Source organism: Manis javanica, chromosome 3 (assembly GCF_040802235.1).
Source record: "Manis javanica isolate MJ-LG chromosome 3, MJ_LKY, whole genome shotgun sequence".
NCBI classification, from domain to species: Eukaryota; Metazoa; Chordata; class Mammalia; order Pholidota; family Manidae; genus Manis; species Manis javanica.
Window position 1 is genome coordinate 143,703,731 of NC_133158.1, and position 22,678 is coordinate 143,726,408.

Consider the following 22,678-nt stretch of genomic DNA (forward strand, 5'->3'; position numbering starts at 1 on the left):
TATTCTAACGTAATTTCTAAACTAAGTGATTTCCCGAAGTCAGCATTTACTTGAGATTCTCACGCTCTCGGGGCCCCAGACGCAAGCGCACAGACTTTGAGATAGGAGTTCGTTCGTGTTCAGGGTTGAGGAGCTATTAACTCTTCCTAGAAGAGCAACGACTAACCCGCGACTCGCCGCCCGCTTTCCACTCCCCGCCATTTAGCTCTTGGCGCCGCTGACGGCTCGGGGCTTCGAGGTTTCCTCCCCTACAGCCTGACCGGTAAAGGCGGCCGGAGGCTGGGGTCGACCACTCCCGACTTTCAAATCGGGTGGCGGCAGCGCCTGCTCCGCTTTGCACATCTTGGGGGTAACGGGGGTTTATCCCTTCGGGGCCCCCGGCGGAATCCCGTTGGACAATAAATCGGAAGCTCACCAGTACAGGCTCAGACCTGGCGATTAGTCCTTTGGAAAAAGAGAGGGAGGGGAGCCCGGGAAGCGGGAGACGCCCTTTCCCCGAGAGGGCCAAGTATCTCTTAGAAGAAATCCGAGGGGCTTAGAGTCTGCGTCCCCACCCCCCATACCCCCGAGCGGCACTTAAGTAGCCCAGAGAAGTGGCGCCCGGGAGCGGCGCGCGGGAGCCCGGACCGCCGGGGAGCGGCCGCGGGGGGAGGGGTGACAGCGAGTGAATCTCCGGGCGGCAGCCTCAGCCCCAGACTTCAGCTGCTCCGGCTCAAGGCCTCTACTTCCCAGGCGCCAGCGGACAGGGCAAGAAGTAAGAGTGTGACAACCTGAACAGAAAAAGAAGTTCTTTACCTGCCGGACAGTCCACTCAGACCAAAGTTGGAAACGGTCGTATAGCACCCCGTCTTCTACCGGTGTTTCGGCTCCGGGTCCTTCACTCGAAAATGGCGCCTAAAATACAAACTCGAACGGAAATTCGTTACAAATGCGCGCAATGCTTTCTGGGAACCACTGATTTGAAAAAAATGCGGCGATTATCCCCCCCATCACCTGGTCTCTTACACGCATGCGTTAACTCCTGGCGGGACATACGAGGCCGTGGTTGTGAAGAAGAGCAGAACAGTGTTTTCTCTGGGGCCTACGACAACACCACTCTTATAAAAATATTTAAAATAAAACAACCTGGAGAGTTGAGAAAGAGAAAAAAATAGAGCAGGGTTCCGCCCACAGCTGGAGGCGGGGCTCAGTCGTCCAATAACGTCTCTTATAAAGAGGGCGGGCTCGCTGAAAGGCTGGGTGTCAGGCCCCCTCGGGTGACGCGCGGCAGGCAAGTATCGCGATAAGAGGGAGTGAGCGTAGCTCTGGCAAGTCACTATGGTGACTGGGAGGTCCAGAGGCTTCATGATAACTGATCCCAGTTATCTGCTCTGTGAGAGCAATCGCCACTGCTTTCCTGGAATTTAAGGTAAATCCCTTCTCTTCTGGGCGTGGTGAGGAAAGGGTTTGGAAGTTATGGCCGTCCCTGGATCCCACCTCCTGCTTTGAGGGTGTGTGGTGCAAGGAATATCTCTTATTTTCCGACTCCCTGGGGGCTGTGGACCTGTGGATGTAGTTTTTGGGATGCTGAGGAGGAAGCCCCGAGTTTGGAAGAAATAGGACAACAAGGAGAACAGAAAACCTAGTTTGGTGAATGTTCATGTAGCACACATGTGAATAGCAAAATAATGATTTCGAGTTTGTTAGTATTAGGTCGTTAGTGCCACTATTGAAAGGGGGTTTGGGGCTTTTAAAATCAGTTGACGAAAAGACTCCGTAATGGAAGAAACGATTTGAAGATAGCATCTGATGAGTGTCTTTATGAGAAATTTTTCGATCAGCAAATATTTAAGTACCTTTTGTGTACAAAGCACTGTGCAAGGCATATCAGTTTATTAAACAAGTATTCCTGTTCCCAGAGAACTTCGTTTTGTTAGTTGGTATTTAACCTGGAATCGGTGGGTCTGGCGGTATGTGATTGGGCTTCAGAGGAATTTTAACTCCTCTCTCCCGAAATTGTATACAGAATTCTCTGTGTGTGTGCATACTTCAATTAGTTTTCTCAAAACTTTGATAAGATTCTTAAATGTAATCCTAATCCTTCACAATGTTAACCGTTGGTTGATTTGATTATGTCCAATAAGAATTTATTCAGTGACTCTTATGTACTGTACTTGATATTGAGAACTGGGAGTCTCTTTTTTACCCTCATTTAACTTTTGCATAGTTAGGGCTTGGCATACTAAAGCACCAATGCCTCTGCTTCCTGAAGGAATTTAACACGGTCATTCTAAGTAAATACTATGATTCTTGCCCTGAGGAATGTAAAGTCAGGTACAGTGATTCTCAAGAAGGGATGTGGACACTTCCTGCAAATGTAAGAATTTGGTGAAATTTGGGGACAGGTGTGGTTTGAATAAGCATTGACTTGATATTATAATATACCTTTATATTTAAAGCTGAAGAAAAGAAATTCTTATTTTCATAAGACAAACTACAGACAATAAAGCTCAACATTTTTTTGGTTAGTTAGGCATATCAAGAAAATGTAGCCATTTCTTAAAGAGCTTCTGGAATCTTTTGGACTTTCAAAGTTTGTGGAACACTACAAAATATGAGTTGGAGAGATAACAACCATGAAAAAAGCAAAGACTAGACCAAATTGAGTGTTGTATATGGGGGACAGAGCACGGTGTAGTAGAAAGATTTAACAGATAACAATCCCAATCCATCATTTTTAAGCCATAATGCTTGGACAATTTACTTCATTTATCAATTTCTCTCAGAATATTTATTATTAAGCCATCATATAATACCTGCTTCATAGGATTGTTTATGATAGTTCATCTAGCATACATGCTATAAGCATTTCTTATTGCCATTGACCTTAGTAGGGTATGCGCTAAGTATGAATAAAAGGATGTCAGGACAAGGTTATCTTATGGAGTGTTTTGAGAGCCAGATCAAGGATGTTAGATATGAATTGGAAGAAACACCTATTAAAAAAATTTTGAGCTAAAGAATGATTTGGTTAAAAAACATTAATAGTAGTTATGTGGGATGTGTTAAAGGAGAAAGAGACTGAGGTCAGGCATGGCTTAGATTATTACCATGCAGTCCTCCATATGAAGGTAAGGAGTGCCTACACAGTAAAATGGAAAAAATCCAGACATATCTGGGGAGAAAAAATCTATAGTTCTTGTAGATTTGGGTTAAGAGTCTAAGCCCTTAAGGTCAGTCAGGTACTAAATTTTGTTTGTGAATTCTTGAACTAATGATGAGGGGATTAGGGAGAAAGGTAAGTCACTGATAAACTCTAGTTGATAAATCCTAGTTTTACTGTCTTTGATAATTGGTGTAAATAATGGCAGGTCTTCATGCCTGATGAGAAAGTAATGTAATTTCAACAAATCAATAATTTGACTGATGGTTTTAGGTTTAACTGAACCTAACCATGTTCCACTCAGAACAAGTATTTTCAAAACAGTCTTAAACCAGATTGTGTAATGCTGTTTTTTAAGAAAAGATATTCATTACAAAGACCTACAGAGTAGACTTAAATCTAGAGTAAAAACAGAACCCTCAGAAGTGATTTGAGAAGAGATTAGGGTCACAAGAAATAAAACTTGATTGGTCCCTTCCAGTACTTTGGACATGTCTTATGAAATTAACAGAGCTTAATTATAAGAAGAAGCTGGTCCAACTGGAATAGATGAAGTTACAGTCACTGGAAAGTATAATTAAGTCTCATCTTTCTGGTCCAAAACCATCTATCTACTAACAACCATTATCTGTAATTTCACACAGTTTGAGAAGAGAACTGTCACTTTTACATTTTATGAAGAAGTAAGTTCAAAGAGAAAAATTGGAATTAGAATTAAAATCCACATTTGCAATTCTTTATGCATGCTTAAGTTCTGTCATCATTATAATAAAATGTTTTTTATCTGCTTTCAAATGTGGCTACATTTCATAGTCTGGATTTAAATTTGTGGGCAAATGGTTAAAAATATCAATCAAGTTTGTAATTATAAGTATTTCAATTAGTTAGATGTTAAATAATAAATAAAAATTGGTAAGCAGACATGAGTATGTAATTTGTAAATGCCTAGGGAATATTGTTGAAGATTAGTAAATTGATTATAGATACATGACAGATAGTAATGAATATTCCTCTTGATAATGTAAGCCCCCTAGTACATTGATCTTGTTGAACTCTCACCTGTCTTAACACAGAAAAAAATAGGAAGTGAGGCAGTTTAACAGATTTTTGGGGAAAGACAATTCTCAAAGATAGTTTGTTTTTATTCAGGTTGGGATTAGGAACAGGCAGTAGAGGTAGAAATATAGCTCAGGAGAGAGAATGGGAGGAAATAGTGTTTTGTGAATAGTTGGAACACTAAAAATAGATTCAATTTTTAAGGTTGTAAGTAAAAAGAGGACAACACCAGAAAATTTCAATTCTTTGAATCTAGGAAGAAGAAATAGTTATAATAATGTAGTAAAGTTTCAGGTAGGACTCTCTAGATTACAACTGATGGAAAACCCAATACAAGTTGTCTTGTGGAAAAAAAAGCTGGCCCCATAACCAGAAGGTCAGGTGAATATAACAAGATTCAGTGTTCAAAGAAGGACACCAGGATTTGGTTTCTTTCTTTGCTCTGATTTGCATTCCGTTGTCTTGGCATTATTCTCAGGTTCTACATAGTTGCCTCTGGCACCTCCAGGCTCTCCCTTTGCGGTTGTACAATAGCTATAGTAACTCCAGCCTCAAGTCTTCTAAAATTAAAGACAGTGGGTAAGGAGAGTTCTTCCCTATCATTTCCTGGGTCACCTGTGAAACACTTTCTGTGCAAAGGGAATGGAATGCTCTAATTGGCTCGAATATGGGTGTCATGCTGGCTCCATTCAAGCTACTGGGCTGATTGAGGAAGTGTGTGTTCCAAGGAGAAATTCTTTGTAGCTAGAAGAGTGAATATATGCACCAATTTTCACTAGAAATAATTAACAATTATTAAGTTCTTACTATGTTTCAGGTGCTTTACTGAACATTTTACTTATTTTATCTCATTTAATCATCATAACCAAGCAATTAAGTAGATATTATTAGCCCCATTTTATATAAGGAAGAAAACAAAGTACAGTAGCTGGAAGATCACAGTAAGAGTTTCCGTAAGATGGGGGTCAAGTGCAGTAGAGACTGCAAATAGAGTGGGAATGGTGATCTTTTATTTTTCCCATTGAATTGTATATTTTATTTATTTATTATTTTGGTATCATTAATATACAATTACATGAGCAACACTGTGGTTACTAGGTTCCCCCCATTAACAAGTCTCCACCCATACCCCATTGCAGTCACTGTCCATCAGTGTAGTAAGATGCCACAGATTCACTATTTACCTTCTCTGTGCTACACTGTCTTCTCCGTGACCCTGCACACCATTTGTACTAAACATAATACCCCTCAATCCCCTTCTCCTTCCCTCCACACCCGCCCTCCACACCCCTCCCCTTTGGTAACCGCTAGTGCCTTCTTGGAGTTGGAGTCTGTGTGTCTGCTGCTGTTTTGTTCCTTCAGTTTTGCATCGTTGTTATACCCCACAAATGAGGGAAATCATTTGGCACTTGACTTTCTCTGCCTGGCTTATTTCACTGAGTGTAATAGCCTCCAGCTCCATCCATGTTGTTGCAAATGGTAGGATTTGTTGTTTCTTTTTTTTATTTTTTATTTTTTATTAAGGTGTGATTGATATACACTCTTATGAAGGTTTCACATGAAAAAACAATGTGGTTACTACATTTACCCACATTATCAAGTCCCTACCCATACCCCAATGCAGTCACTGTCCATCAGTGCAGCAAGTTGCTAGAGATACACTATGTCCCTTCTCTGTGATACACTGTTCTCCCCGTGATCCCCCATACCATGTGTACTAAACATAATACCCCTCAGTCCCCTTCTTCCTCCCTCCCCACCCGCCCTCCCACACCCCTCCCCTTTGGCAACCACTAGTTCATTCTTGGAGTCTCTGAGTCTGCTGCCATTTTGTTTGTTCAGTTTTGCTTCATTGTTATACTCCACAAATAAGGGAAATCATTTGGCATTTGTCTTTCTCCGCCTGGCTTATTTTCACTGAGCATAATGTCCTCCAGCTCCATCCATGTTGTTCCAAATGGTAGGATTTGTTTGTTTCTTATGGCTGAATAGTATTCCATTGTATATATGTACCACATCTTCTTTATCCATTCATCTACTGATGGACACTTAGGTTGCTTCCATATCTTGGCTATTGTAAATAGTGCTGTGATAAACACAGGGTTACATATGTCTTTTTGAATCTCAGAATTGTATTTGGGTAAATTCCAAGGAGTGGGATTCCCGGGTCAAATGGTATTTCTATTTTTAGTATTTTGAGGAACCTCCATATTGCTTTCCACAATGATTAAACTAGTTCACATTCCCACCGGCAGTGCAGGAGGGTTCTCCTTTCTCCGCATCCTCACCAGCATTTGTTCTTAGTCTTTTCGATGCTGGCCATCCTTACTGGTGTGAGGTGATATCTCATTGTGGTTTTAATTTGCATTTCCCTGATGATTACTGATGAAGAGCATCTTTTCAGGTGTCTGTTGGCCATCTGAATTTCTTCTTTGGAGAATTCTCTCTTCATATCCTCTGCCCACTTTTTAATTGGGTTATTTGCTTTTTGGGTGTTGAGGCATGTGAGTTCTTTGTATATTTTGGATGTTAACCCCTTGTAAGATATGTTGTTTACAAATATGTTTTCCCATACTATAGGATGCCTTTTTGTTCTGTTGATGGTGTCCTTTGCTATACAGAAGCTTTTAACTTTGATGTAGTCCCATGTGTTCATTTTTGCTTTTGTTTCCCTTGCTCGAGGAGATGTGTTCAGGAAGAAGTTGCTCATGTTTATATTCAGGAGCTTTTTGTCTATGTTGTCTTCTAAGATTTTATGACTTCTAAGAGTTTTAGACATGACTTACATTCAGGTCTTTGATCCATTTCGAGTTTACTTTTGTGTACACCAGCATCTATTTTAAAACAGACACTGTAGCTGCTGTGGTGTGCATAGAATGTGAGGGGTTAGGAGGCCAAATAGGAGGCTATTGTAATTCAGGTTAACAGGTGAAGGCACCTTGGACTGGAGTGATAATAGTAGGGATGATAAAAATCAGATATTTAGAAAATAGAGCATCCATGTTTTGTTTTTTACAAATTGGATTTGGGATGTGACACAGTGTCAGGGATGATTCCAAGATTCTTGGCCTGTGCAACTGGAAGAATGGAATTGCCATTTACTGTGTGGGAAGAGCATAGTTAGAGAAAAGAACAGGGGTTTGATTTGGATCTTAAGTTTGGGATGTCTGTTAAACATTCAGATAGATTTGTCAGTTGGTTAGATATAAAAGATGGGTTTTCGGTGGAGGGGTCTGAACCGGAGATATAAAATTGGGAGTTGTTGCTACGTAGTCAATATATTTAAATTAATATTAAGCCCTGAAATGGTGAGATCTCTGGGTAAAATTGAAGTATTTCCAGACTCTCTAGCCTGGCTTTAGTTCATCTGCATATCAATAGGAGTTTCCAAGCGGTGGGGAGAAGTGTCATTTATATATCTATAGGTATTTACAGGGGCGTGAGAGGGTTTATCTGGACTGAGACAGTGGGTAGAGCTCTCTTATGCTACAGCCTGGTCAAGAGGGAGATGGGAAGACTGCTAAGAAATAAACGAGTTTCTTAACTTAATTTTTCCCATTGACTGACTTCGGTTTTAGAGGTATTTTGCCCTGGGATTTCCCCCCCAGAGTCACAGATCACCTTGGCAGTGTGCCCACAGTTTAAGGCTGGGTAATTCAGGAGAAAAGGTTGAAGATATTTATTCCCTCTGTAACTGCAATTCCTTACTATCCCTAAACTACCTTCTGAAGTAAATCCTAACACCCTTAGTGGGATTGAAAAGGAATCCCACAGAATTCCGTGTGATCCTAGAAAGTTTGCCTCTTCCTCCTTAGAAAACTCTGCATCAGCACTATAAACTACCTAAAAGAATGGTTCCAGGAAGAAGGTTACAAATTAAATTTATTATCCACCTTCCCTTAAGAGACCACTGGGATTATTCTATCATACCTTACATTCCCTGTTTACCTCAGTTTCACCATTCAAGACTTGAAATTCCCTGCATAAATTCATTATTAGGTTTAGCTGTTGATGACAGTAACTTAAACATGACAAGCGTTTATTCTCTGTTACTTAAAAGTCTGAGTAGACCTCTCACAAGTTGAAGAGTCTTAGCCCCATTCATCTTGTTGCTGTGGCCTAAATGCATGGGCAGTGTCACTCTTATTTTCCAAGTTTCTCTTTGACAGTCATGCTGTGATTTATAATTGTATAATAACTTTTATAGGAGGTAATAAAATGGCTTCTCTAGGTAACTCATTTACTTTTCATATTGACATTGTTGGTAAACAGTACATCCCATAGACTGAAAATTCCAGATTGGGCCACTAGATAGATGATGTTATAATATTCCTGTGTGGGTTTCAGAACTGTTAATGACTTAAGTAGCCACACATGGTTTGGAGGTCAGCTGGGAAATGTAGTCTTTATTCAGGGTGGCCTACCGTGTAGCATAAATTCAGATTTTCTACCACAGAAGAAGGAAGGAATGAATATTGGAGGATAGCCAGCTGTTTCCACTATTTCCCACCAGCTATCCCAAACTCTTAGGCCTTCCCCATTTAAATCCTACCACTCTACATTTTAGAACTCACAGTGTATCATTAGCCAAATCTGTGTCTATAACCTTTTCTGAATAATCTAATTCCTTTACCTTCTTAGTCTAATTTAAATCTGGTTGTTTCCTAAGGAAACTGCTTTTGCCTTGGCACTCTCAAATGGGGACTCTTTTTCTTCCCAATCTCCCATGTATCAAAAGGCCTTGCTTCTCATTAGTGTATCTGGGCTACTGATTTTTTTTTCCTTTCCTCTGTAAGATCCCTCAGTCCCTTTAAAACAACTCCTGCCAAATTAAACCATCCTCTACCCTGCCTTTTTGCAGTTATCTGGAGAGCTTTTTGCTATTTTTCCTCATTAAATGAATTTTTTAGCACCTGATTAACTGTCTTTCTCTCCACTACTATTCTTGTTACTATTGTTGTTCTCAGTGATTTAATATCCACAAATCAATCCATTCTATTCCCTGGCCTCTCAGTTCTTTGACCTCAACCACCCATTTTCACCGTCTTAACTTACCTCACCATCACCAATTATTTACACTTGCTCCCAAAGTCTGTTGTAAGCACCCCATTATCTGTATATCTTTGCTTGTTTTACTCTAGTTTAGTTCCTCTAGACTCTTAATGCTGACCATTTTTATTTTCAGAATTCAGTAGGACTTCTAGGCCATTGAAGCTACCACCTTTCCATGTTCTGCTAGTCTCATCTTAGCCTCTGGTTTGAATCTGATCTTTGTGCTGACAACCCTCAAATTGTTATCTCATTGACATCTCCAGCTATAACCTCTCCCTTGACTCCAGACTTGTATATCCAGTTTCTCCTTGAGTTCTCCATTCAGTTGTCTAATAGGCATCTTAAACTTAATATATCCAAAAGAGAATTTTTGATGTCATCCCTTCCAACCTGTTCCTCCTTCAGTCTTCCTCATCTCAGTAAATGGCAACTCCATTCTACCTATTAAAACTTTATATTCATTTTTGACTTTTTTAGCCCAATTCCTCAACAAATTCTGTGAAACCTTCTTTCAAAATATATTCACAATATGACCACTTCAGATAATTTTACCACTGTCACCTTCCTTATCCAAGCCACTGTCATCTCTCTTCTGCATTATTGAAATCCTGACTGATCTCCCTGATTCCAGTCTCGCTCATCCTTGATCTGTTTTTTTCCCTGATACCATCCATATTGACACTTTAATGTAAGTCAGATCATATCACTCCTTTGCTTGTAACCCTCCACTGGCTTCTCTGGTCATTCAGAAGAAAAAATGAAACTTTTATTTTGGTTTTCCTAGCCTTGGTGTGTTCTGTGTCCCTCCTCTTCTTCCCCAATTTTCTGCCACTTCCTTTACTCACTCTATATTAACCATACTGTCCTTCATGATCTGACGTAGCCTTAAAAGCATAACTTGCTGCTGTATTTTTGAGATTGAAAGGGTAATTGTAGGAGCAGGAAGGTCAGTTCTGGGTCTACTGCAATAATCGAGGCAGGGGATGATGGTAGCTTTGGACTATGATGGAGGTGCTGAGGCCAGATTTAGAGTATATTTTGGTAGTTGGACTGCCAGGGTTTGTTAGACACATTTTTTCCTCTTAAGCCCCATGAATATTGACCCACACTTGACCAAAAGAACTTACAAATGATTTTTAGTAGCAAAGGTATAGCTGCTCCCCTCTGCTACCTATATAAAGTTGTAAAATAGATCAAGTTATCTATACTCTAGAAATTTTCTTTCTGTTATCTACCTCCTTGCTAATGCCACTGACCTGTCAGATCCTTGGTGACCAATGCCTTTAGATAGATAAAAATGCCCCAATGCAGCCCTTGGGCAGCTCTGTACCCCTCAACTGTTTACGCTTAGTGCTACTTTTCCCTTATTCCTCTCTTAAGTCTCTCATCAGAATGCTCATAACCTCCAAGCAGATGGTCTCAGCTAAACAGGGCATGTGGAGAAGATTTTTCTGCACAAGGGAGAATCTTCCCAGTATTAGGATGCCACCTTTCTCTTTCTCTGATTCCTTGGCACTTTATTACTGGATGGCTGCAGATTCATGTCTCATGAAAAATACTGCCTTTTCTATTTACATGGGATTTATGATTTCTTTGGGGGAGGAATTATTCCTAATTATTATGGATTTCAGCAGTTTAGGGTATTTTGATGTAGGATATATCATGGAAGATCTTTTAAATTTTTGACTAATTTGTATATTCAGATAATATATATTTTTTCTTGTCTATTGTGTTGTCATTTCCAGAAGCAACAGTTTGTCTGCTTTATTTTTTTTTTTAATCCTTCTAAGCTGGATGAATTTGAATTACTATGAAAAGCAGCATTTTGTAAATGTTTTCACTCTTTTTTCCCCCTCTAATTGGAGAACTCTCATGGAAGAGAGGAAGAAACTTTGAGAGAGGTGTTAAAACTCCTAAGGGCCAAAAAGTGAGCCTTGGAAAATATGCCTGATAGAGACTGTATTCCTGCTTTGGCTGCTAAACTGAGTCATACTTTTGACGTTGAACAGAAATCTCCCTAAGCGGACTGGAAGAGGTTTCTGACCCTAACTGCATATTGGCTGACCATATGACTTCAGAATTTTTTCTGTGGTCTTAATTTTTTCCCCCCAGTCTAGCAAATTTAAGAATAGAATATGTGAAAAAGGTGCTTTGAAATAAAGCTATATTTAGCACCTTGCTGATCTAAAAGTTAAAAGTCTTCCTGGATTTGGGAGAAAGAGAAATTATCTAAGGGAGGCCCTCTGAATTCTTATCTCTACTCAGTACCTCCTTTGATGTAAGTAATTTTTTACTCAAAGGAGATTTTTTTCCTTTAATTACACTTTCACATATTTTTAATCTTTTAGGTTAGTGATGATGTTACTCAGAAAGAATTCCATAACTATAAATTGTATTCAGACAATTTAGCATTTTCTTGATTTGTATCTTTTGATGACATGGTTATTTGGAGCAGTATTAGTCTTCTTTTTCCAAATTTTTATTTGGCAATTACATTGTGATTTTTATGTGCCTTTTATAAGGAATTTATTATCTCTTCCTTGAATAACTCTCATTTTTCATATTGTCACCATGGCAACCATAACTTTTTGGGCAGTGTCTCTACCTCCAATAGAATGTAAATCTGAAATTGGGTTACTAGGTCGATAATGACATAATATTCCCATGTGGGTTCCAGAATTAAGGCCCTTAAAAATTAATGTTAGCCCTTGATCAGACCTTTGTAATTTATTCTAATGTACAGTTGACCTTTGAACAATGTGGAGGTTAGCTGCACCATTTTTCCACGCTGTGGAAAGTCCACATTAACTTTTGACTCCCCAAAAACTTAACTACTAATAGCCTCTGTTGACTGGAAGAAGACTAACTAATAATATAAACAGGTGATTAACATGTATTTTATATGATATATGTATTATATACTGTGTTTTTAGAATAAACTACAGAAAAGAATATGTTTTTTAAATTGTTACAAATCTTCAACAATTTTTTCAGTGCATGGGTCTACATATAAGTGGACCCATGCAATTCAAACCCATGTTCTTCAACGGTGAGCTGTATATACATTTAACAGGATCAACATTGATCTACCATTGAGGTGTTCTCAGTTTACAGAATCTTTTGACTTGGACTCAGGACAACCTTTGAAAATTATTTATCTGACCAGATTTAGTGGTGTTCTGCACTCAGAGGACTGTTTTAGGCAGGTTGTAGAGGACTATTGGAGTCCAACCCTCAAGGCTTCCAATCACACCAACTAGTTTTACTTCTTTCCATGTATTTGATGCCAGCAGGATTGAAGGTATTTGAGTATCCTTGGGTTACTGACATGTTTTATTTGCTTTTATTTTTTTGTGTGCATGTGTTTGTTTCTAATGCAGGTTTTGTATTTTCCCCCTATATTTTGTTTTTACAGTAAATATAATCAAGTGGTATTTAAAATTTTTGCTGAAAGTGGAGACATGAGACTGAAGATATCTCTTTTAAAAGAACCAAAGCATATCCTTTTAATGGTTATTTACCTTAGTGTGATAAATGTATTATAATATTTTTTAAAGTTTTCTTTTATTTTGTATTCAAGCTGAAATTTTCTTCTATTTTGTATTCTAGTTGGTTTTTAAAATTTCATCCCTTTAATGGTAATTTATCTAAATTGTTTTTGAAGTATTTGAGATCATGTGTTGCAAGTTAATTCTCCAAAGCAAATTATTTGCTCTAAATCTTATATTTAAATTCTTCTTGACATATTTCTTACTCTACTTAAGTACCATACTTCAGTACTAAAAAAACAGCTTTTGTTTAGTCTAGTAAGATCTTAAAGAGAACCTTCTTTTTAATCAAGTAATTTCTTTGCTAGTGTGATCTGTTATGTGATCTATCTATTTTCATTGAATTCTGCTCTATTTCTTCATACTCACGATAGAGTGGAGGATAAGCTGGGAAATCTGAGTGTCAGACCTTTATTATTTCATGTAGGAAGGTGGCAATTACAAATACTCTCTCAAATACATGACCCTGTATTTTGTCAGCAGGAATTCACAATTACATGTCAGGGAGATGTGACAGGTCTTTCTACCTTTATTCTTAGTTATTAAGACCAGTGCTTCTGAAAGTATCATCTGCAAACTTTATTGCAGGTCTATGAAGGCATAAGTATGAAAATTGAAAACAAGAGGTAAGAAATTTTCGGCAGTTGACACTGTCACAACATCCAAATATAAGATCATTTTTCTAGTAATTCTCTTTCATTTCATCTTAAAAATGTTGATCTGAAACAGATTTGAAATAAACATGTGGTCCTTCATCGGAGAAAGAAAAGCACTGATTTAGCATTTAATCAAACTTTTTGAGTTTATATTACCTTGTCTGCTCATTTTACCTTTTTAGTGAAAACACAGTTCTTTTTATTTCCCCGTAAGTCAGTTTTACTCTTTTCAAAGTGTGTCCTCATGAGTTCATGTTATATGCAATTTTACAGATTTTGACTATGTCCATTGTCTGGTTTTACCTTTTCAAGCTGAAGAATAAGTCTCTTTAGACTTTTAAAATCTGGCAGTCCTCACATTTCTCCCATAATCTTAGTTGACCTATTAGTTTGAAGATACTAATTGTGCAGGTCTGACATGTGTCTGTATAAGCTGAATGGTTTTTGTTTTGGCATGTGTGTTTATGGTGGTTGTATTTTCTCTCTTTTCCAGTTTTACCTAACATTCTCCCTTTCTAAAGGTTTTACCAAAATTGTTGAATGAGGCTGCAACAATTATATTGGAATAGTTTTTTCCATAACAGTCTAGTGATATCCAGTCCTTTTGTTTAGATTATATTGAGTCCTAACTATTTCAATGCCACTTCATTACCTATTTGTGCAGACTTGTAAGATCTAGCTATACTTTTTTTTTAACCTTTTTGGTTATTTGCTTAATCTATCATATTTTGAAGTATTGAAAAACATCTCAGAACATCCCAGAATATTTATGGCACATTGCCTCTTTTACCGTGGAGTTCACTGATTGTTTAGATAAGTCAATAAAAAGCACTGGTGATAAGAGGAGAAAGTAAAAGGATTATACAATAACAAGAGAACAAACAGCCCAACCAGGAATGATCTGATAATATAGAACTTCAGATATAAGAAAGAGAAAGCGTCCCTCATAAGTGATAAATTGAAATGCCTTCTGTAGATACACAATTCTGTTAGGGGAAGCAGCCTGTTCTGGTGGAGAAAGTTAAGGGCTGCTTGAGCACCTCAATTTATAGAAATCCTCCTGATAAATCAGAGACGGAAAAAATGGATTAAATAAAGAATTTTAGGGTTCGTAATCCAGTGCTGTGCACATTGTGGATGCAGTGAGTTGTAATGTAATTTTTTCCTGAATTTAATGTCAAAAAGTTTTGTATGATTTTAGTTTTAGCTATTAAGCTGTAGGTTTTTCCTAGGTAAATTGTTATTGTAATGTGTAATTTAAGCAGGTATTTTACTTTTAGATTTCAGTCTTCTTGAAAACATCTCATTTTTTTAACTTATCAAAAATAAGATGTTTATTCTATTAACTTAAGTGATATAGATGCATGCAAATTTAAAAAGCATAGTTCCCTTTTATCCCCACCTATTTCTCAACAGTTTAGTGTAGATTCTTTCATAAGACTTGTTAGTTGTCTTTGTATATCTTTTGGCCTTATTTATGGAATATTTTATAACACAATTTAGAAAATTTCATGTAGTCAAATCTTTTTTTTTTCTTTTGGCATCTGGATTTCTTGCTTCCCATTCTTCTTACATCTGTTTTAATAGATGCTTATTTTCCATTTTGTGGAAAAAATATGAAAGTCATAAAATGAAAAACACATTTAGATGCTTGAAATGTTTGACCCTATTTTATACTCTTCTTATAATCTGCAACTGCAAATAATTTTATTTATTAAGATGTAAGACTTTTTTTTGTGTCTCCTTAACATGGTGCCACATCAAGAATTAGTAAGCTGTGTGGGCTGGACTACTGCTGAAGAACTGTATTCATGTAGTGATGACCACCAGATAGTGAAGTGGAATTTGTTAACCAGTGAAACAAGTCAAATAGTAAAGCTTCCTGATGATATTTACCCTATAGATCTTCACTGGTTTCCAAAAAGTTTAAGCATAAAGAAACAAACTCAAGCAGAAAGCTTTGTCCTCACAAGTTCTGATGGTAAGTTTTTAACAAATGTTCTATGCTTGTCTTTGTATTTAAAATACATTATATATTAGTATGACTTACACTTTGAGTTGTTTTATAAAACTAATATTTGTGGATCTACATACCTTCATCTATACATTTTATGCATTTTCTATGTTGGTTTAGGTATAGGCTATAAAATTTTTATAGAAGAAAGTAAATTAAACTGGCATATACTGAGGTTTACTTTTCCCGTGCTCTCACAAAGTATTAAGCTATCATCAGTTTTGGTTTCTAATAGTTTTGAATTTAACTTGATAATGTAACCATACTAAATCTGCTTATTTAGTATGATACAACATCTCATTTAGTAAGTTATCTTTTAACTATAGTCTTTATTTTCTAGTATATGTTAATTTTCACTTACAGAGCATACTTTAATTTGAACTTAGTTTTATTATTGGTGAGTAAAAACCATGATTTTTCTACTTTTTTATTATCTTATTTTTTTTTAAATTTTGGCATCATTAATGTACAATTACATGAGCAGCATTATGGTTACTAGACTCTCCCTATTATCAAGTCTCCACCACATACCCCATTACAGTCACTGTCCATCAGCATAGTAAGATGCTATAGAATCTTACTTGTCTTATCTGTGTTAGATTGCCTTCCCCATGTCTGCCCCCCACCCCACATTATGTGTGCTAATCGTAATGCCCCTTTTTCCCCTTATCCCTCCCTTCCCACCCATCCTCCCCAGTCCCTTTCCCTTTGGCAACTGTTAGTCCATTATTGGGTTCTGTGAGTCTGCTGCTGTTTTGTTCCTTCAGTTTTTGCTTTGTTCTTATACTCCACAGATGAGTGAAATCATTTGATACTTGTCTTTCTCCGCCTGGCTTATTTCACTGAGCATAATACCCTCTGGCTCCATCCATGTTGTTGCAAATGGTAGGATTTGTTTTCTTCTTATGGCTGAATAATATTTCATTGTATATATGTACCACATCTTCTTTATCCATTCATCTTCTGATGGACACTTAGGTTGCTTCCATTTCTTGGCTATTGTAAATAGTGCTGCGATAAACATAAGGGTGAATATGTCTTTTTCAAACTGGGCTTCTGCATTCTTAGAGTAAATTCCTAGGAGTGGAATTCCTGGGTCAAATGGTATTTCTATTTTTAGTTTTTTGAGGAACCTCCATCCTGCTTTCCACAATGGTTGAACTAATTTACATTCCCACCAGCAGTGTAGGAGGGTACCCCTTTCTCCACAACCTCGCCAACATTTGTTGTTGTTTGCCTTTAAATGTTGGCCATCCTAACTGGCGTGAGGTGATATCTCATGGTGGTTTTAATTTGCATTTCTCTAATGATTAGCGATGTGGAGCATCTTTTCATGTGTCTGTTGGTCATCTGAATTTCTTCTTTGGAGAACTGTTTGTTCAGCTCCTCTGCCCATTTTTTAATTGGATCATTTGCTTTTTGTTTGTTGAGGTGTGTGAGCTCTTTATATATTTTGGATGTCAACCTTTTATCAGATCTGTCATTTATGAATATATTCTCCCATACTGTAGAGTGCCTTTTTGTTCTGTTGATGGTGTCTTTTGCTGTACAGAAGCTTTTCAGCTTGATATAGTCCCTCTTGTTCATTTTTGCTTTTGTTTCCCTTGCCTGGGGAGAGATGTTCATTAAGAAGTTGCTCATGTTTATGTCCAAGAGATTTTTGCTTGTGTTTTTTTCTAAGAGTTTTATGGTTTCATGACTTACATTCAAGTCTCTGATCCATTTTGAATTTACTTTTGTGTATGGGGTTAGACAATGATCCAGTTTCATTCTCTTACATGTAGCTGTCCAGTTTTGCCAACACCAGCTGTTGAAGAGGCTGTCATTTCCCCATTGTATGTCCATGGCTCCTTTATCATATATTAATTGACCATATATGTTTGGGTTAATATATGGATTCTCTATTCTGTTCCACTGGTCTGTGGCTCTGTTCTTGTGCCAGTACCAAATTGTCTTGATTACTGTGCCTTTGTAGTAGAGCTTGAAGTTGGGAAGTGAGATCCCCCCAGCTTTATTCTTCCTTTTCAGGATTGCTTTGGCTATTCAAGGTCTTTTGTGATTCCATATGAATTTTTGAAGTATTTGTTCCAGTTCGTTGAAGAATGCTGTTGGTATTTTGATAGAGATTGCATTGAATCTGTAGATTGCTTTATGCAGGATGGCCATTCTGACAATATTTATTCTTCCTACACAAGAGCATGGGTTGAATTTCCATTTGTTAGTGTCCTCTTTAATTTCTCTTAAGAGTGTCTTGTAGTTTTCAGGGTATAGGTCTTTCACTTCCTTGGTTAGTTTTATTCCTAGGTATTTTATTCTTTTTGATGCAGTTGTGAATGGAATTTTTTTCCTGATTTCTCTTTCTGCTAGTTCATCGTTAGTGTAAAGGGATCCAACAGATTTCTGTATATTATTCTTGTATCCCACAACTTCGCTGAATTCAAATATTAGATCTAGTATTTTTGGAGTGGATTCTTTAGGGTTTTTTATATACAATATCATGTCATCTGCAAACAGGGACAGTTTTACTTCTTCCTTGCCAATCTGCATGCCTTTTATTTCTTTGTTTTGTCTAATTGCTGTGGCTAGGACCTCCAATACTACGCTGAATAAAAGTGGGGAGAGTGGGCATTCTTGTCTTTTTCCCGATCTTAAAGGACAAGCTTTCAGCTTCTCATCTGTTAAGTATAATGTTCGCTGTGGGTTTGTCATATATGGTCTTTATTCTGTTGCGGTACTTGCCCTGTATACCCATTTTGTTGAGAGTTTTTATCATGAATGGATGTTGAATTTTGTCGAATGCTTTTTCAGCATCTATGGAGATGATCATGTAGATTTTGTCCTTCTTTCTGTTGTTGTGGTGGGTGATGTTGATGGATTTTTGAATGTTGTACCATCCTTGCATCCCTGGGATGAAACCCACTTTATCATGATGGATGATCTTATTGATGTATTTTTGAACTTGGTTTGCTAGTATTTTGTTGAGTATTTTTGCATCTATTTTCATCAGATATATTGATCTATAATTTTCTTTATTTGTGGTGTCTTTGCCTGGTTTTGGTATTAGAGTAGTGTTGGCCTCTTAGAATGAGTTTGAGAGTATTCCCTCCTCTTCTACTTTTTGGAAAATAAGGAGGATGGGTATTAGGTCTTCACTAAATGTTTGATAAGATTTAGGAGTGAAACCATCTGGTACAGGAGTTTTGTTTCTGGTAGCTTTTTGATTATCAGTTCAATTTCCTTGCTGTTAATTGGTCTATTCAGATTTTCTGTTTCTTCCTGTGTGTGCCTTAGATGGTTGTATTTTTCTAGAAAGTTGTCCATTTCTTCTAGGTTATCCAGTTTGTTACTATATAATTTTTTATAGTACTCTCTCATATTTCTTTGTATTTCTGGGGTGTCTATAGTGATTTTTCCTATCTCATTTCTGATTCTGTTTATGCATGTAGACTCTCTTTTTTTTTTCTTGATAAGTCTCTCTAGGAGTTTATCTGTTTTATTTATTTTTTCAAAGAACCAGCTCCTGCTTTCATTGATTCTTTCTATTGTTTCATTCTTCTCAATTTCATTTATTTCTGCTTTAATCTTTGTTATGTCCCTCCTTCTATTGACTTTGGGCCTCATTTGTTCGTCTTTTCTAGTTTCATTAGTTGTTAGTTTAGACTGTTCATTTTGGATTGTTCTTCTTTCCTAAGATAGACGTGTACTGCAATATACTTCCCTCTTAGCACAGCCTTTGCTGTGTCCCACAGATTTTGTGGTGTTGAATTGTTGTCATTTGTCTCCTATATTGCTTGATCTCTGTTTTAATTTGGTCATTGATCCATTGATTATTTAGGAGCATGTTATTAAGCCTCCATGTGTTTGTACTCAAATTTTCTTTGAGTAATTTATTTCTAGTTTCATATCTTTGTGATCTGAGAAACTGTTTGGTACAATTTCAGTCTTTTTGAATTTACTGAGGTTCTTTTTGTGGCCTAGTATGTGGTCTATTCTGGAAAATGTTCTATGTGCAGTTGAGAAGAATGTATATCCTGCTGATTTTGAATGGAGTGTTCTGTAGATGTCTGTTATGTCCATCTGTTCTAATACGTTGTTTAGTGCCTCTGTCTCTACTTATTTTCTGTCTGGTTGATCTGTCCTGTGGAGTGAGTGGTGTGTTGAAGTCTCCTAAAATGAATGCATTGCATTCTATTTCCCCTTTTAATTCTGTTAGTATTTGTTTCACATATGTAGATGATCCTGTGTTGGGTGCATAGATATTTATAATAGTTATACTGTGTTGCTGGACTGCCCCCTTTATCATTATGTAATGTCCTTCTTTGTCTCTTGTTACTTTCTTTGTTTTGAAGTCTGTTTTGTCTGATACAAGTACTGCAACTCCTGCTTTTTTTTCCCTATTAGTTGTATGAAATATCTTTTTCCATCCCTTTACTTTCAGTCTGTGTATGTCTTTGTGTTTGAAGTGAGTTTCTTGTAGGCAGCATATAGATGGGTCTTGTTTTATTATCCATTCAGTAACTCTGTGTCTTCTGATTGGTGCATTCAGATCATTTACATTTAGGGTGATTATCAATAGTATGTACTTACTGTCATTGCAGGCTTTAGATTCATGGCTAACAAAGGCTCAAGGGTAATTCCCTTACCATCCAACAGTCTAATTTAACCTACTTTGTATGCTGTTACAAACACAACCCAAAGGTTTTTTTTTTTCCTCCTTTTTCTTCCTCCTCCATTCTTTATATGTTAGGTATCATATTCTGTACTCTTTGTCTGTTCCCTTGGGTGACTTCTATTTAGTCTTAGGAATAGTTCCATCTATAGCAGTCCTTCCAAAATGTACTGTAGAGGTAGTTTGTGGGTTTTGTTTATGTGAAAATTGTTTAATCCCTCCTTCAAATTTAAATGATAACCTTGCCAGGTAGAGTATTCTTGGTTCGAGACCCTTCTGCTTCATTGCTTTAAATATATCATGCCACTCCCTTCTGGCCTGTAAGGTTTCTGTTGAGAAATCTGATAGCAGCCTGATCGGTTTTCCTTTGTATGTGATCTTTTTTCTCTCTTGTGCTACTTTTGAAAGTCTGTCTTTATCCTTGATCTTTGCCATTTTAATTATTATATGTCTTGATGTTGTCTTCCTTGGGTCCCTTGTGTTTGGAGATCTGTGCACCTACATAGCTTGAGAGACTATCTCCTTCCCTAGATTGGAGAAATTTTCCACAATTACCTCCTCAATGACACTTTGTATCCCTTTTTCTCTCTCTTCTTCTTATGGTACCCCTATAAAGTGAATATTGTTCCATTTGGATTGGTCACACAGTTCTCTCAGTATTCATTCATTCTTAGAGATTCTTTTTTCTCTTTGTGCCTCAGTTTCTTTGTATCCCTCTTCTCTAATTCCAATTTACCATCTCTTCTGCTACATCTAATCTGCTTTTAAATCCCTACATTGTATGTTTCATTTCAGATATGGAATTTCTTAATGATTGAATCTCTGTCTTAAATTCATTCCTGAGTTCTTGAATATTTTTCTGTGCCTCCATGAGCATGTTTATGGTTTTTATTTTGAACTCTGTTTCAGGAAGATTGGTGAGTTCAGTTTCATTTCGCCTTTTTTTGGGGTTTGTGAAATTTTGGTCTGAACCAGGTTCCTTTGACATTTCCTATTTCTATGTGGCACCCTTTAGTGCCCAGAAGCTCTAGTCTCTGTTGCTGCTCAGCCCCTAGAGTGAGGTTGGGGGTCATAGGGGAATAGCACTAGTGCCTGGGGGGAGGAAAGAGCTGTTTCTGATTCCTGTCTGGAGTGCCTGTCTCTAGTATCAGAGCCAGCGGGTCGAGCACACAGGTGTAAGCCTCTGTACTTTGTGTCTCCAGCTGTTGTATTCAGGGCCTCCCTCTGGCTGGCCTGACGCTAGTGCAGTGACTGCCGGATTGTGAGCCGGTGCCAGCAGGCCAGGAGGAAGGCTCAGCGGACTGCGTGTCACAGTGGGGGCCTTGGAGCTGAGTAGCCAGCCAGGGGGATGGAGCGCCTGAAGCTCCTCAAAGTTCCTGACTTGCTGGGCAGAGCGCACCCAGACAACCTTGTCCACCTATCCATTCTCCCAGGCAGCAAGCTCTGTGCAAACCCCGCCCCTTCAGCAGCCCTTTTGCTGCTAGGAAGCCTCTCAGACCGCCTGCCTTTCCTTTGTCCCAGAGCAGCCAGATGTGCATCCCCATCCTCCACAAATGTCTGGAATCTCAGTCTCTCAAGCACTCCACCTGTTACAGCTCCCCAAACCCACCAACTTTCAGAGCACCACACATTGTGAGTTTGTGCTCCAGAGCAGACCTCTAGGGCTGGGTGTTAAGCAGTTCTAGGCTTCCGCCCCCTACCTGCTCATGTTTCTCTTCCTCCCGCCTGTGAGCTGGTGTGGGGGAAGAGCTTGGGGTCCACTGGTTCAAGGCTTTGGTACATCACCCTGTTTCATGAGGTCTGCTCTGTTCATGAGGTCTGTATGCAGTCTGGTGCAGCCTTCTTTCCTGTTGCTGTTTTAGGGGTAGTTGTATTAACTATATTTTCGTACTGTATGTGGTTTTGGGAGGAGTTCTCTGTCTCACCTCTCATGCTGCCATCTTGAATCTAGGAATAAGTGATTTTTCTACTTTCTAAGGGAATGTCTTTCCTTTCATAGAAATAACTTGAACTGTTTTTGTCTGTATTACACTTTATCTCCTTTGTCAATTAGGGTACATTCATCAAAAGTAACAGAACCTTACTTGGCTAATTTATGCACAGATGGAGTTTTTTGGTTCACCTACTCCAGGGGTAGAGCTTCAAGTACAGCTGCGTCTGGCCCCCATTCTTACCATCTCTTAGGCTCTCTCCACAAGATGAGCATGATGGTTGGTAGCCAGCAGCCCAAACAAGGCTCATCCTACTAGAAAAGAAATCTCAGTAGAGAGAGTGCTTCTTCCTCAATATCTCTTGCAGGCAAGTTGCAGAGAGGGTCCTGGATGAGCTTGGGTCATGTGCTCATCAGTGAGTGAATCACTTTCAGCAAGAGAATGGGACATTGAGCTAGCATGGCTGGCCTCACACCACTGTGGAAAGGAAAGGAGAAAAAAGAGAGCTTTTGTAATCAGAACAGGGAAGGGATGTTATGGTAAACACACGTCAAGATTCTATTTCTTTTACAGACAGAACTTATGGTAGTTTTTTTTTTAACTTATTTTC

General features: G+C 38.1%; 2 protein-coding genes across 8 annotated transcripts in view; one reads left to right on the forward strand and one right to left on the reverse strand.

The window, feature by feature from the left end:
• Positions 1-1,026, reverse strand: part of SMC4 (structural maintenance of chromosomes 4) — a 34,090-nt gene extending 33,064 nt beyond the window's left edge. For 2 of the 3 annotated variants that reach the window (XM_036997845.2, XM_017675942.3), the window contains exons 1-2: positions 1,006-1,026; positions 796-894 (exon numbers count right to left, since the gene is read on the reverse strand). In XM_036997845.2, coding sequence (XP_036853740.1) covers positions 796-894; positions 1,006-1,011 — 105 coding nt within the window. In that variant the 5' untranslated portion in view covers positions 1,012-1,026. Of the gene's footprint in view, positions 1-795; positions 936-1,005 lie in introns of those variants that run through there. The other variant, XM_017675943.3, reaches the window with a different exon arrangement.
• A 225-nt stretch (positions 1,027-1,251) lies between these two features.
• Positions 1,252-22,678, forward strand: part of IFT80 (intraflagellar transport 80) — a 146,439-nt gene continuing 125,012 nt past the window's right edge. For 3 of the 5 annotated variants that reach the window (XM_073232147.1, XM_036997847.2, XM_073232146.1), the window contains exons 1-3: positions 1,252-1,408; positions 12,666-12,747; positions 15,213-15,435. In XM_073232147.1, the coding sequence (XP_073088248.1) occupies positions 12,712-12,747; positions 15,213-15,435 (259 nt within the window). In that variant the 5' untranslated portion in view covers positions 1,252-1,408; positions 12,666-12,711. Of the gene's footprint in view, positions 1,409-12,665; positions 12,748-15,212; positions 15,436-16,262; positions 16,354-22,678 lie in introns of those variants that run through there. The other 2 variants (XM_073232148.1, XM_073232149.1) reach the window with 2 other exon arrangements.